The 14,304-nt window shown below is 34.4% G+C and overlaps 4 protein-coding genes across 4 annotated transcripts; 3 read left to right on the forward strand and 1 right to left on the reverse strand.

The window, feature by feature from the left end:
- Window positions 1-12: 12 nt before the first annotated feature.
- On the forward strand, window positions 13-1,861 carry LOC9312669 (transcription factor MYB51). Its single transcript, XM_002876555.2, has 3 exons — window positions 13-674; window positions 872-1,001; window positions 1,076-1,861. The coding sequence occupies exons 1-3, from the start codon at window positions 542-544 to the stop codon at window positions 1,704-1,706; spliced, it is 894 nt and encodes a 297-aa protein (XP_002876601.1). The 5' UTR covers window positions 13-541; the 3' UTR covers window positions 1,707-1,861.
- A 3,650-nt stretch (window positions 1,862-5,511) lies between these two features.
- LOC9312670 (uncharacterized protein At3g61260) lies at window positions 5,512-7,173 on the reverse strand. The gene is made up of 5 exons (XM_002878327.2): window positions 6,803-7,173; window positions 6,282-6,335; window positions 6,113-6,200; window positions 5,943-6,024; window positions 5,512-5,859 (listed from the first exon to the last, which is right to left on the reverse strand). The coding sequence occupies exons 1-5, from the start codon at window positions 7,026-7,028 to the stop codon at window positions 5,665-5,667; spliced, it is 645 nt and encodes a 214-aa protein (XP_002878373.1). The 5' UTR covers window positions 7,029-7,173; the 3' UTR covers window positions 5,512-5,664.
- A 2,530-nt stretch (window positions 7,174-9,703) lies between these two features.
- On the forward strand, window positions 9,704-11,949 carry LOC9314442 (O-glucosyltransferase rumi homolog). The gene is made up of 6 exons (XM_002876556.2): window positions 9,704-9,931; window positions 10,031-10,554; window positions 10,633-10,825; window positions 10,923-10,987; window positions 11,081-11,291; window positions 11,368-11,949. Exons 1-6 carry the CDS (start codon window positions 9,797-9,799, stop codon window positions 11,728-11,730), a joined length of 1,491 nt encoding a protein of 496 aa, XP_002876602.1. The 5' UTR covers window positions 9,704-9,796; the 3' UTR covers window positions 11,731-11,949.
- A 1,003-nt stretch (window positions 11,950-12,952) lies between these two features.
- LOC9312672 lies at window positions 12,953-13,884 on the forward strand. Its single transcript, XM_002876558.2, has 3 exons — window positions 12,953-13,147; window positions 13,234-13,772; window positions 13,869-13,884. The coding sequence occupies exons 1-3, from the start codon at window positions 13,013-13,015 to the stop codon at window positions 13,882-13,884; spliced, it is 690 nt and encodes a 229-aa protein (XP_002876604.1). The 5' UTR covers window positions 12,953-13,012.
- Window positions 13,885-14,304: the final 420 nt, after the last annotated feature.

Here is a 14,304-nt window from a genome sequence, read left to right on the forward strand (position 1 = left end):
CTTTTTTATTTGCATTTCTCGAACAAAAAAAATCCAAAAATATTTGCAATCATGATTTTTTGTTTTTGAAGGACCTGTAGTTGCTGTCATGAACATTAAATACAAATCTATTAAATGTTGTACGAATTTTGCGTGTAATAAATGTCCAGGGCCGGCTCGAAGCTCGCTGATCGTCCTTTTTTCGTGTCTCTCTAGCAACACACAATCGTATTTATTTCATTTTTTTCAATATATAAATGTAAAGAATCATCATGGATCGTAAATTCATTGCTTCCTTTGGCTTTTTATTTCATCTAGACGACATTAAAACCAGACCAGACCAAAAACATTTATCATTTTTTCCTTTTTTCAAAAATTCTCTCTTTGATCCTATCTTCTTCTTTTTATTTTCACTTTGGGGTTTCCCTGTCTCTTCTATGATGAGTCTAAAAGTCTACTAGCTGTTCAATAGTTTTTTCTCTCTGTGTTTCTTCTTTTTCTTCTTCAACCAAAAGAAATCGAAAGGGTTTTTCGTTTTTGTTAGTGAGGTGTGGGAAAAAAAATGGGAAGAACACCTTGTTGTGACAAGAAAGGTTTGAAGAAAGGTCCATGGACGCCTGAAGAAGATGAGGTTCTTGTTGCACATATCAAGAAAAATGGACATGGAAGCTGGAGAACACTTCCTAAGCTTGCTGGTAAAACTCATACTCTTCGACTTTGTTAGATTCTTGGAGAAAGTTCAAGATTTTTACGAAAAAACTCCATAACCATGGTTCTTTACTTGTAATTTTTTGGCCTTTGGGAAAACTCCATTGACTAGTAGTGTTCTTGAGAGATTTCATGGAGAAAAGCTTGAATCTTTATAAGTTTCTTGTTGGCGATGGTGAAACAGGTTTACTTCGCTGTGGGAAGAGTTGCAGGCTGAGATGGACAAACTATCTGAGACCAGACATAAAGCGAGGTCCTTTCACTGCTGAGGAAGAGAAACTTGTTATCCAGCTTCATGCCATTCTCGGCAACAGGTCTTTTACTTGCTTCTCCATTCTAGCTTCTTCTTCTTCATTGTCTGAATTCTGCCTTTTTTCTGTTTCCTCAGGTGGGCTGCTATTGCAGCACAGCTTCCAGGAAGAACAGACAACGAGATCAAGAACTTATGGAACACTCATTTGAAGAAACGTCTTTTATGTATGGGTCTTGATCCCAGAACCCATGAGCCATTACCTTCATATGGGTTAGCCAAACAAGCTCCATCTTCACCAACTACTCGCCACATGGCTCAATGGGAAAGCGCTAGGGTTGAAGCTGAGGCAAGGCTTTCTAGAGAATCAATGCTCTTTAGTCCTTCTTCTTACTCTGGTGTAGTTAAAACTGATTGTGATCACTTCTTACGCATTTGGAATTCTGAGATTGGTGAAGCTTTCAGAAATCTTGCTCCATTAGATGAATCAACTACTAGTCAAAGCACTTGCTCGAGGACAACATCTACATCATCTGCACTTCTAAAGAGCTCAACAATTTCTTGTGGAGGGAAAGAGGTTACTGTGGCGATTCATGGCTCAGAGTCTTCTCCATGTTCAAATGTTCTTGAAGATGATTCAACAGACTCTGCTCTTCAACTTCTGCTTGATTTTCCGATAAGTGATGATGATATGAGCTTCTTGGAAGAGAACATTGACAGCTACTCACACACTCCTGTTGGTCTTGTCTCAATGGTTTCTAAATTCTAATCTTATCTAAGAAAAAGATTCAAACTTGCTTCTTTTTGGTATTCTCATCTTTAGTGATCAGAAGTAGAGGAAATATAGTATCTATGTAAATCAGCATTAGTTAGTTGAAGTACTAAATCAATCCTCTCTTTATGATTTTGATTATGTTTGAGAAATTTGCAGAACAAAAACTATTATAACACTCTACAAAGAAACAAAGTTATATCCACAGTCAAGTCCTTTACACCGAGAAACTAAAATTTAATTAGTGGCGAACAGAGTATGGCTACGTGACGGTTAAGTAACTAAAATTAAATTAAATTTTGATGGTTTAGTAATTGCCAAATAAACCGAGAAGTGAAAAAAAGGAAATTAACACATAAGAGTTTTTGAAAAAGGAAATTTGAATCCCAAACACATGTAGAAAAAGGTAAAAAGGAAACATGAAACCCTAAACACATGAGTTTATAAAATATATAGTCTCATCGTTTTATTATCATCGATCATCACATACAAACCAGAGAAACGAGAAACACATAGAGAGAGAGAGAGTTATATAGTGAGAAAGATGCGATTTCATTGTTTGATTTTTTCGGTTCTCTTCTTCGATTTCTTTGAATTCCATGAGTTGTTGATCATCGGCTCAAACCTTGACCAACCAGACCAGAAAAGAGAAGAGCGTCGTGGTGGAAGATGAAGATACAGATTCTTCTTCGTTTAGAATAACTCCAGAAATTAAAGCCAATGGTCGGTGGTGAATTGTGATTCGGCTTTGTTCTCTTAGCCGTTTTCCATTGAAGACGATCAAGTCTAGTGAGAGATCTCACAAGCATCACGTCTTAATAAATCTACCGGAGCTTTTGATAGGACTTCGCGGTGATATAAACGTCAATTGACGACGGAGATGGCGATAGAGGAGGTGGATTGATCGGAGATCATAGGATTTGTTTTCAGTAACGGTCGTGGAGAAACTAACGGTTGGATTGCAATCTTCAAAACCCTACGAAGCCCAACAATAAGAAAAGGAAATTCAGCACAGAAAGAACTGTCAAGCCCATGAAAGTCCATACGATTATTAGTCAGGTCAATTTCTATCCCATCTTAATATTCATTTTAAGTGTTCTTTTTTATTTTTAACTAAAACTTTTTTACTATATAAACTATTATTATTAAAAAAGTATTTCAAACTTAAGTGTTAAATTTAAATACGTGAAAACAAACCGGATTTAGCATCCCGTCCTTTTGGTCCGTAAGTCTTGTGGTGTCATAAATTCAACCCGTTTTCACGTATTGTAAATTTTTACACTTAAGGTTTTTCTCAAATAATATTTTACTTCTTATTTTTAACTAAAAATTTTTACTATATATACAAACTATTTTTATTTTAAAAAATATTTTCAAACTTAAGTGTTAAATTTACAATACGTGAAAACAAACCGGATTTAGCATCCCGTCCTTTGGTCCGTAAGTCTTGTGGTGTCATAAATTTAACCCGTTTTCACGCATTGTAAATTTTTACACTTAAGGTTTTTCACAAATAATATTTTAACTTTTTATTTTTAACTAAAACTTTTTACAATATATACAAAATAATTTATTTAAAAAAAAGTTTTCAAACTTAAGTGTTAAATTTACAATACGTGAAAACAAACCGGATTTAGCATCCCGTCCTTTGGTCCGTAAGTCTTGTGGTGTCATAAATTCAACCCGTTTTCACGCATTGTAAATTTTTACACTTAAGGTTTTTCTCAAATAATATTTTACTTCTTATTTTTAACTAAAAATTTTACTATATATACAAACTATTTTTATTTTAAAAAATATTTTCAAACTTAAGTGTTAAATTTACAATACGTGAAAACAAACCGGATTTAGCATTCCGTCCTTTGGTCCGTAAGTCTTGTGGTGTCATAAATTCAACTCGTTTTCACGTATTGTAAATTTTTACACTTAAGGTTTTTCACAAATAATATTTTACTTTTTATTTTTAACTAAACCTTTTTACTATATATACAAACTATTTTTATTTTAAAAAATATTTTCAAACTTAAGTGTTAAATTTACAATACGTGAAAACAAACCAGATTTAGCATCCCGTCCTTTGGTCCGTAAGTCTTGTGGTGTCATAAATTCAACTCGTTTTCACGTATTGTAAATTTTTACACTTAAGGTTTTTCACAAATAATATTTTACTTTTTATTTTTAACTAAACCTTTTTACTATATATACAAACTATTTTTATTTTAAAAAATATTTTCAAACTTAAGTGTTAAATTTAAAGTAAAATTTTAAAAACTTAAAAACTAAAAATAAACTTAATAACTAAAAATAAAACTAAGTGTTAAATTTAAAAACGCTGAAAACAAGTTCGACTTAGCATCCCGTTCTTTTGGTCTGTAAGTCTTGAGGTGTCACAAGTTTAACATGTTTTCACATAATAAAAATTTAACACTTAGTTATGTTTTAAACGGTTTTCAAAAATAATATTTTAAGTAGAAAAATTTAAAAACTTAAAAACCTAAAATAAACTTAATAACTAAAAACAAAACTAAGTGTTAAATTTAAAAATGTTGAAAACAAGTTCGACTTAGCATCCCGTCCTTTTGTTCCGTAAGTCTTGAGGTGTCATAAGTTTAACATGTTTTCACGTATTGAAAATTTAACACTTAGTTATGTTTTAAACGGTTTTCAAAAATAATATGTTAAGTAAAAAAAATTTAAAACTTCATAACAAAAAGTAAACTTAATAACTAAAAATAATTTTTTAACACTTAAGGTATTTCACAAATAATATTTTAACTAAATTGTTTTGATATTTAACTAAAATTTCTTTACTATATACAAACTATTTTATTTTAAAAAATATTTTCAAACTTAAGTGTTAAATTTAAATACGTGAAAACAAACTGGATTTAGCATCCTGTCCGTTTGGTCTGTAAGTCTTGTGGTGTCATAAATCCAACTCGTTTTCACGTATTGCAAATTTAACACTTAAGTTTTTTACAAATAATATTTAACTAAATTGTTTTGATTTTTAACTAAAAGTTACTATATACAAACTATTTTATTTTAAAAAATGTTTTCAAACATAATTGTTTTAATTACGTGAAAACAAACAGGATTTAGCATCGCGTCCTTTTGGTCTGTAAGTCTTGTGATGTCATAAATCTAACCCGTTTTCACGTATTGCAAGTTTAAAACTTAAGGCTTGTAACATATAATATTTTAACTAATTTTTTTTTATTTTTACCTAAAACTCTTTTACTATATACAAACTATTTTATTTAAAAAAATGTTTTTAACCTTAAGTGTTAAATTTAAATACGTGGAAACAAACCGGATTTAGTATCCCGACCTTAAGGTCCGTAAGTCTTGTGGTGTCATAAATCCAACCCGTTTCACATATTGTAAATTTAACACTTAGAGTTTTTCATAAATAATATTTTAACGAAATTGTTTTGATTTTGAACAAAAAAAATGTTTTAAAACTGGAGTGCTAAATTTAAATAAGGGAAAACAAACCGTATTTAGCGTCCTGTCTTTTTTAGTCCATAAGTCTTGTGTTATCATAAATTCCATACGATTTCACATATCTTAAATCTTCCACTTAGTTAAGTTTTAAAGTTTTTCACAAATAATGTTTTAAGTAAATTGTTTTGATATTTAACTAAAAAAATTTGGTTATACAAAATATTTTCATTTTAAATGAAATTGAAGTGTTATTAATTTAGTGTTATTAGTTTGAAGAACTTTAAAAAATCCCCTCTTGTTCTTAATGACTTGAGTCATCAGTCTTCTCTTCATGACGTGATAATGCTTGAGAAAATTGCAGAACATAATCAATGAACATATTTTTCACTCTGATTGTTGCACACAAAATCAATATACAAACAACATTACAAGCCATTGAAGAGAACAGAGAAATTTGTTTACACTTTACAGTTACAAAGTCTTGAAAATTTGATTTGCAAATTCAAGATTAGAAACATCCACAAGTTGCCTTTGGAACAATTCCAGTGGCTCTGTATTTAGCAGCCGTTTCTTCTGCTTTAAGAATGTCTTCTCCACGCTTAGCTTCAATCATTGCTCTTCTCTCTTCTGCTTCCTTGTGAATGGCTGCAACTTTGTTCTTCATCCTCTCAGCATACTCTGCTTTCTTCTTCTCTAGTTGCTCCTACATTGAAACAAATTCATAAACACTTCACTTCTCAATCACATTAAAACAGTTTCACCCCTCTATTGCTAAGTTTATTATACCTCGATTTTCTTGAGTTGCGCTTCAACAGCTGCTTTCTTGCTGTTTTCCCAAGCATGAACATCAGCAATCTTCTTCTCAGCTCTGTTTCACGTAAATTGTTAGCAAAATCAGACAAAGAACCTAAAAACACAAAACCTAAAACCAGTGATGATAAAATAAAATCTCTTACTTGTTCTCTGCTTTGCTCTTTTCGCTCTCTTCCCACGCTCTGACAAAAGACAATCTCTTCTCCTTTGACAAATCAGCTAGCTTAACATCTACATACCAAACAATGGAACTCAGTAACTTCCACAAACATTACAACCAGAAAGTAGTCACATAGTTTTGTTTGAGCTCACCTCTATCGAGCGAAGCAGACGAAGATTTCACCGGTGCAGGCTCTTCTACAGGTTCTGCAAGAATTTTCATTCCATTAAAACATAAACAGCAAAAAGTGCCAAGCCTCAACACAAAGAGAGGCAGAAAGCAAACACATACAAAACATAGGCATGATTCTGAAATAAAGCTACGATTTTTGGGTGATTAATGACCATATACATTGAATTCATAAGGTATGTATAACAAAAAAACAATATTTACCAATCAAGAACAGTTTCTTCCATAGTTTTTTTGTTTTATAAAGGCGTTTCATGACATCAATTGCCGTGTGATAAATCTCGAGACTTTTAATCGAAACCAATAAATTTTAAGTTTCATCGTTTCTCAAGGACCAATTTTATCTCTGGAGGAACCCAATCCAAATAACCTAATTTTTAAAATCCAGACCAAAGTTAACCCCAAAACCAATAATTTATCATTAAAGCAGAGGATTATCAGAGATCGTAATCCATAATTATATGCGTATAGAGAGAGAACTTACTCTCGACAACAGCAAGGGCTTTGGAGTCATCGGAAATTTGCTCCGGAGGTGGGTTTTGAATTTGCTCCTCTCCAACATCTTTCGTGACATCAGCCGGAGCCGGAGCCGGAGCCGGAGCTGGAGCCGGAATCTCTGCGGGAGTTGGAGCCGGAAGCCCTGCGGGAGCTGGAGCCGGGACCTTCGCCGGAGATTCTGAGTTTAACGCTATCTTCTGTTCCTCAGCCATATTCGTCTCTCAGCCGAAGAAACAGAGAGAACAAAAAAACAAATTAAAACGAAAAGAAAAATTGATTAATTGGCAGATATTTTCCCAAGCAACAGAAAGAGGTTTATACGTATTATTAGCCGCGTTTTTTTGTTTAAAATAACCTTATTTTCTTATCCGTTGATCGTTTAAGTCATCAGATCGGACGGTTATAAAACCATCTGTTCTGGATTTACGTGAACTGCGATGCACCTGAACACAAAAAACTCCGCTTGCCGACGGACAGGTAATGCGGTAAATAAATGCCACGTAAGAAATTGACATTTTCTTTTATTAGTAATTGTTTTTTTTTTTTTGTTAAATAATATGTCGGACGAAAGCGTGACGTGGAGGAGGACACGCTGGAGACAGATAAGATACAAAAATGGATGTCTTTTGTGAGCTGTGAGTTGTGGCCCCACGCACTCTATTGGCGCGTGGAGATTATCCTTTTTCCTTTGGTTCTATATCGTTGGAGCGGGTGTATAAGACGTGCCAAATAAGATGGGCCTGATTTATTGGGCTTAATTTCGTTCTATTTATCATCTCACAAGAAAAACTCAATTAGCTATCAGACAGGGTTTGTTTACCAAAACCAAAACTACTTGAGATCCCTCCGCATTACAAAAGGCTTTTTCTAAATTTTGTTTGCAATGATCTAGCTTCTAATTTATTCACTCTATAATGTTTGGTTTAAATGCAAGTCAAGAGAAATTAAGCATAAAAAGTTCATAGATATATATTACCACTGATTAACTAAAACTGATCCGATAACCCTTCACCATTCAGAGCTTAAGTTCGTATTCATCGCAATATTTCTGACATTAAAGATATAAATCGAGTGTCTATTTTTTTTGTCTAATCCAAGTAGCAACCTTTAAAGAAGTAAAAAAAAAAAAAAAGGAGGACAATCGTTCCTTTCCTTTTCTCTCTTTTCTCTCCTCTGTTTTAGATCTAGGGTTTTCTCGAGTCGCAGCCGCCGTAGCTTTATGTTCTTCATCGCCGGTGGCTGGGTCAGGGTTTGAAGCGGTGGTGGGCGCCTTCTTCTCCGGTGATGTGTGGTGTGGTTGCTCGATGCAAGTTGGTGGCTCTTCTTCTCGGCTGCTTGGAGGTGCGGTTCCTGCGTTCTGCTGGTCAAGGACGCTGGCGGTTCTGGGACTGTCTCTCTCGGCTCGGTGGCTTCAGAGATGTAGCTCTGGCTTGCGGCGGAAGTTGGGCTTTGGATTGGTGGGTTTCATCACTTTGCGAAGAGATTAACGGTAGATCTTTGGCAGGATCTTAGATGGCTAGATGCGGGTTTCTTTGGCCGGATCTGTGTGGTTTGTGGATAGTTTGAGCCTCTTCCATCTGCCGCCGCCGTGTTTGGCTTTCTCTTCGCCGGATCTGAAGTTCGGTTTGCTCGGGTTGGTTCGAGGGTGCTTGACGGAGGAGGTAAGGGTTAGATTTGTGTTCTCTCTTCTTGCTAGGTAGGGGAGAAGAGAGGAGAGGTCTCGGTTGTGGCAGATCTACCTTTCCGAGAGGAATGTTCCGGTTGTGGCGTGTTTCCGGCGATGGCTTGAGGCAAGAACCGCTAACTCCGGCTGATTGCTTGTCGTCGGATACTCTGTTGCTATGGAGTCGTCCTTGTTAGCGTCGGTCTTCTAGGTTAGATTTCGTGTTTTCCGGTGTACCGTCCGGATCAGATCTTCTTTTTCCGTCAATCTTCGATTTGGGCTTTTCCTATTTTGTATCCGTGTAATTTCGCTGGCCCAAAAGCCAAAGCCCAGTTTGGGATGAATTTAATATATATAAAAAGTAATTTAAAAAAAAAAAAAAAACAAATGTAAGACCTCAAATGGCAAAATAATAAAAGTTAGTGGCTGGAATCTGCCTGATTTTCAAGTTTATCTTACACCCTCGAGCTTGATGTGCTATTTTTTTTTTTCCTCGATCTTGATGTGCCATTAAAAGTGCAATTTGGCACGTTCACTCGTAGTTGTAGGTAGTTTACAATATAATGACTTCTTAATTAGACCGTGCCACTGCTACGCCACGTTACCGGAAAAAAATGACATAAAACAAAATGTTTATCTGTGGATCTTGTCTTGAGTACAGAGTACTACATAGATTATTAAAAACTGTAAACTATAGGTGAACCAAAAAAAAAGGTTTTTAGGTAACCTTAGGTGAACGAACAGAAGCCTAACTAAATAAAAAAAATTAAACAACATATAAAGAAAAAAACCAATTGCTTTAACCCTCCATTTAAAAAAAAAAAATTGAACAAGATCTATTACATGCAAAGTAAAATTTAAACATAAAAGTAAAACCATTCATTTTGATTATATAGAAACCTAATTAAAATAAATTATAAAATACATCGAATAAAGATCTTACCAATCAACAACAAAAATACAAAAGGTCACAATTACTTATAAATAATATAAACTTCTGTGGCGGAAAAAAAATATGAAAAAATAAAACAAAAAATAATAATAAACTTCTGTTTTGTCTGTTATATAGGGAATTATAATATCTACGGAGTTTGATGTGATGTCATTTTTTTTTTCTGACAAAGCGACGACTTTGTAGGTCTTCATGCCTTTGTTTTGTGTTTCTGTTGATTCTCCTTTTATATGTATCCTCTCTCTTTTTTCTTTTTTTTTTTTTTTTTTTTTTTTTTTGAAAACAATGTATCCTCTCTCTTTAATTTTTATTATTACATAATGATCGAACAAACCCGTGCTTCAACATAAACACAAAACAAAAGCATGAAGATGAATATCAAAGACGACCAACATAAACCGGTGACGTTTCCTCGAAAAAGCATTGTGAAGGCTACTGTTTTCATCGTCGTTCTATTCATTTCAGCTGCTCTCTTAGACTTTCTTGGCTATCTCGATTTCGTAAGTTTCTTCAATTAAACTTAAATTTCTTAGTTAATCGTCAATATAAATTTTAGTAGTTAACGTTAATCATAATCCTATTGTTTTGTGTTTTGTTAGAATGCTTTTGCAGGTTTAAAGCTAATAACAAAGAGAAAAGAACCAAATCCTTACGGATGCGACTTCGTACAAAACCAATCAAACCAAACTCATTTCTCACAAAACCGTGCCTCGAGATTAAATCCTATCCGTTCAAAACCATCCACGTGTCCTTCTTATTTCCGTTGGATCCATGAAGATCTACGGCCGTGGAAACAAACGGGGATAACTAGAGGGATGATCGAAGAAGCGAGTAGAACGGCGCATTTTAGATTGGTGATCCGTAACGGGAAGGCGTACGTTAAGAGATATAGGAAGTCAATTCAAACAAGAGATGATTTTACTCTGTGGGGAATCGTACAGTTGTTACGGTGGTTCCCTGGGAAATTACCTGATCTGGAGCTTATGTTCGACGCTGATGACCGTCCCGTCGTCCGATCAGCTGACTTTATTGGTCAACAGAAGAAACCACCTCCAGTTTTCCGTTACTGTTCAGATGACGCCAGCTTGGACATTGTCTTCCCTGATTGGTCCTTTTGGGGCTGGTAAGTAGCCCAATTAGATGGTAATGGGCTTGTTGTTATTATTCCTGATTTGTAATATTTGGGCTTTTAATGGGCCAGGGCTGAAGTGAACATAAAGCCATGGGGAGAATCGTTGGAGGCAATAAAAGAAGGGAACAATATGACGCAATGGAAGGAACGCGTGGCGTACGCTTATTGGAGAGGTAATCCTCATGTTGATCCTGGAAGAGGAGATCTTCTCAAGTGTAATGTTTCAGAAAATGAAGAGTGGAATACTCGTCTCTATATTCAGGTTTTTTTTCTCCCAAATTTCACTTTCCAAAAGATTATGATATAGATATTAGTTTTGCCATAGTTTTATCTGAATTTGAATAATATTGGTTTTAAAGGATTGGGATAAAGAATCAAAAGAAGGATACAAGAACTCAAATCTAGAGAACCAGTGCACCCATAGGTAAAAAGAAGTATCACTACTATATAGTATATATACGTATTTGGTACTTTTTAATTTTAATACATAATTCGATGTTTTTTGGAATTAGAACAGATACAAGATATATATAGAAGGATGGGCATGGTCGGTTAGTGAGAAATACATAATGGCATGCGACTCGATGACATTATATGTAAAACCAAGATTCTATGATTTCTACATACGAGGAATGATGCCATTACAACACTATTGGCCAATCAGAGACGATTCCAAGTGTACTTCTCTCAAATTCGCCGTACATTGGGGAAATACCCACGTGGACAAGGTCCATCTAACTACAGATTTCTTACATTGCAAGTTTGATTTGTATCAAGTTAACCCTGATTTTTTGTTGTGTATAGGCTCGTGAGATAGGAGAGCTAGGGAGTAGATTTATAAGAGAGGAAGTGAATATGAAGTATGTGTATGACTACATGTTTCATTTACTCAAAGAGTATGCAACACTCTTGAAATTTAAGCCGGAGATTCCTTTGGATGCGGAGGAGATCACGCCGGATAGTATGGGATGTCCCGCGACGGAACGGTGGAGAGATTTCATGGCAGAGTCGATGGTTCTGTCTCCAAGTGAAGAGTCTCCTTGTGAGATGCTTCCTCCTTATGACCCTCTAGCTTTAAAAGAGGTTCTTGAGAGAAAAGCTAATTTAACACGTCAGGTTGAGTTGTGGGAAAGCAAATACTTTCAAGATCTTACCAACAAACCTTAAATTGTTCTGTTTTTTTCTTCCTCATTGAAGAGATCAACCACAACCAAGTCGTAATCGATTGAAATTACAAGTCAAAGATCGAAATTATAGCTGTGAGTCGTTCAATTTCTAAGATGTTTGTTACTTGCCCAAATTTTTGTTAGTCTGGTTTAGCTTGTATCTAAATTAACCAATAAAAGTGTGCATTCGATTATGATCGATACAACATAAATAAGCAAATACTATTTTTTTTAGTTACAATGGAATAGATCATGAAATTTTAAATAATTTAAATTCTAGTGAATAAAAATTCTGACTACTCTCTAATTTCTGATGACAATATACTGTCATCAGACTCATATCACTCGGTTAGTTTTTGCAATTTAATGTCCACTCATGATTATTTTGTGATGATCTTAATCTATCTATATATTATATATATAGGCACAAATCATAGAGAGACAAGGAAGTGAGGAAGTGAGTGAGTACATGATGAAGAACTTAAAGATGAAGTATGTGTATGATTACATGTTGTATGTGTTACAAGGCTATGTGAAATTGATGAAGTTGGATGTGACAGTGCCGGAAAATGACACGGAGGTTTGTTCAAAGACGATGGCTTGTCCTATTACTGATGGTGGACGGATCAGGCAGTGCATGGATATTCGTTGGTTATGTCTCCGAGCGTCAAGGCGGCTTGTGATTTGCCACCTTAGAAGTTTCTTAAGAAACAAGAAAGTGAGAGAAAGGTTGAGAAGTGGAACAATGAGTATTGGGACTTGAGAGGTCCAAAGTGAGATAATTTCTTCCATAGTGATCAAAGTGTAATTGTAAGTCTGGTTTAATTTGTATGAAAATAAATATAATCCAACTTAGCCAGTCTGCAGGTTAGTAGTCTTTGTATTCAAATTGACAAATATAATAAATGCGTGTCTTTTCTCATATCTAATTTTATATATAAATATAATAATAAGTGTTAAAAACGAACTGAAATCCTACTTGATACATTGAAAATATATCTTTACTAAAAATTTGCAGACATAATATACATGCATGTAGTAAAGAAATGTTGTAAGTAATATAAATTAAGTAGAAATAGATAATATAAAATGGCAATTAAGTTATCTGGTCAAATATCTTTCCTGTATTGCCAATAATTTAAGATATTTATTACTTATTACTCTAAACCCTTTTATAGTAATGTTCATTATATAAAATGACAATAAATAAATAGAATCTCTCTTTCAATTTGGGATTTTTCCTGAGAAATTAAACGAGGTCATCCGAATCGAAACCTGCAACTATGAAGATGAACAACAAAGGTTTTAATCAGAAGCCACGTGCAATTTATCATCTAAATCTGAGTTCCAAGTCTAAATTAGCCACCGTTATCTTCATCATCATCTTCACTCTAATCTTCGGTACTTGGATGGATTTGGTACTAAAACTCTTTCTCATTTTCTAATCATTTTTTTCTAATCAATTCAATTCATACATACAACTAAATTTTGACTGTTCATATAGTTTGTAATAGGTCGAATCCAAATGATGACCACATCAATATTGACAACGACAAACACAATCATCAAGATCCCTTTAAACTGCAACGCAAAACAAACATGCCCTTCAAATTATCCAAGCAGATTCGAACCAGCGATCTCTTCCTCGGAAACTTGTCCTGACTACTTCAGATGGATCCAACAAGACCTAAAAGCATGGGAAGAGACAGGGATCACAAGGGAAACACTAGAGAGAGCAAAACCAAAAGCTCATTTCAGGCTAGTGATTAAGTCAGGGAGATTGTATGTTCATCAGTACGACAAGGCTTATGAGTCAAGAGATGTTCTCACAATCTGGGGGATACTTCAGCTTCTAAGAATGTATCCTGGTCAAGTCCCTGATCTTGAGCTTCTCTTCTTCTGTCATGATAAACCCGCTATTTGGAAACGAGACTTTAGGCAACCACAACCAAATGCCACGTGGCCTCCTCCACCGTTGTTTCAGTACTGTGGTCACCGTGAAGCCTACGGCATCGTTTTCCCTGATTGGAGCTTCTGGGGCTGGTACGTATATAGTAAGTGTTTTATTTATTTATTTATCAAGTATATTTATGTACATAAAGATATTTATTTTTCATTAAATTATGATTTTGGTATTAGTTTTATATGTTTTTGACTACTTTAAAATCTTGATAATATTTTCGGATGGCATTTCGAAAAGAAAAAAAACAAAATCATTAGTAGACCAATAGCAATAGGAATTTGAAATCAGGTTTCTTTCGGATAATGATTTATAAATTAAATGGACAACGTTTTAAATCCTTCTTGGAACCCAATAGACAAAAACAAGGAACCATACTTAGGTTTACCCCTGGGGTGAACATTTAAATTCACCCAACAGATTATAGCCAATCGTTTTGCCATATCATTACTAATACTAGAGAATTAAAAAAAAAACACAATTAAAAAAAAGGAAATCAGAAAATAGATTTAGGGTTTAGGGTTTAGAGTTTAGGGTTTAGGGTTTAGAGTTTAGGGTTTAGGGTTTAAAAAAAAGGAAATCAGAAAATGTATATATAGATATTTAAATTATATA

The sequence above is a fragment of the Arabidopsis lyrata genome, assembly GCF_000004255.2.
Source record: "Arabidopsis lyrata subsp. lyrata unplaced genomic scaffold ARALYscaffold_5, whole genome shotgun sequence".
NCBI lineage: Eukaryota > Viridiplantae > Streptophyta > Magnoliopsida > Brassicales > Brassicaceae > Arabidopsis > Arabidopsis lyrata.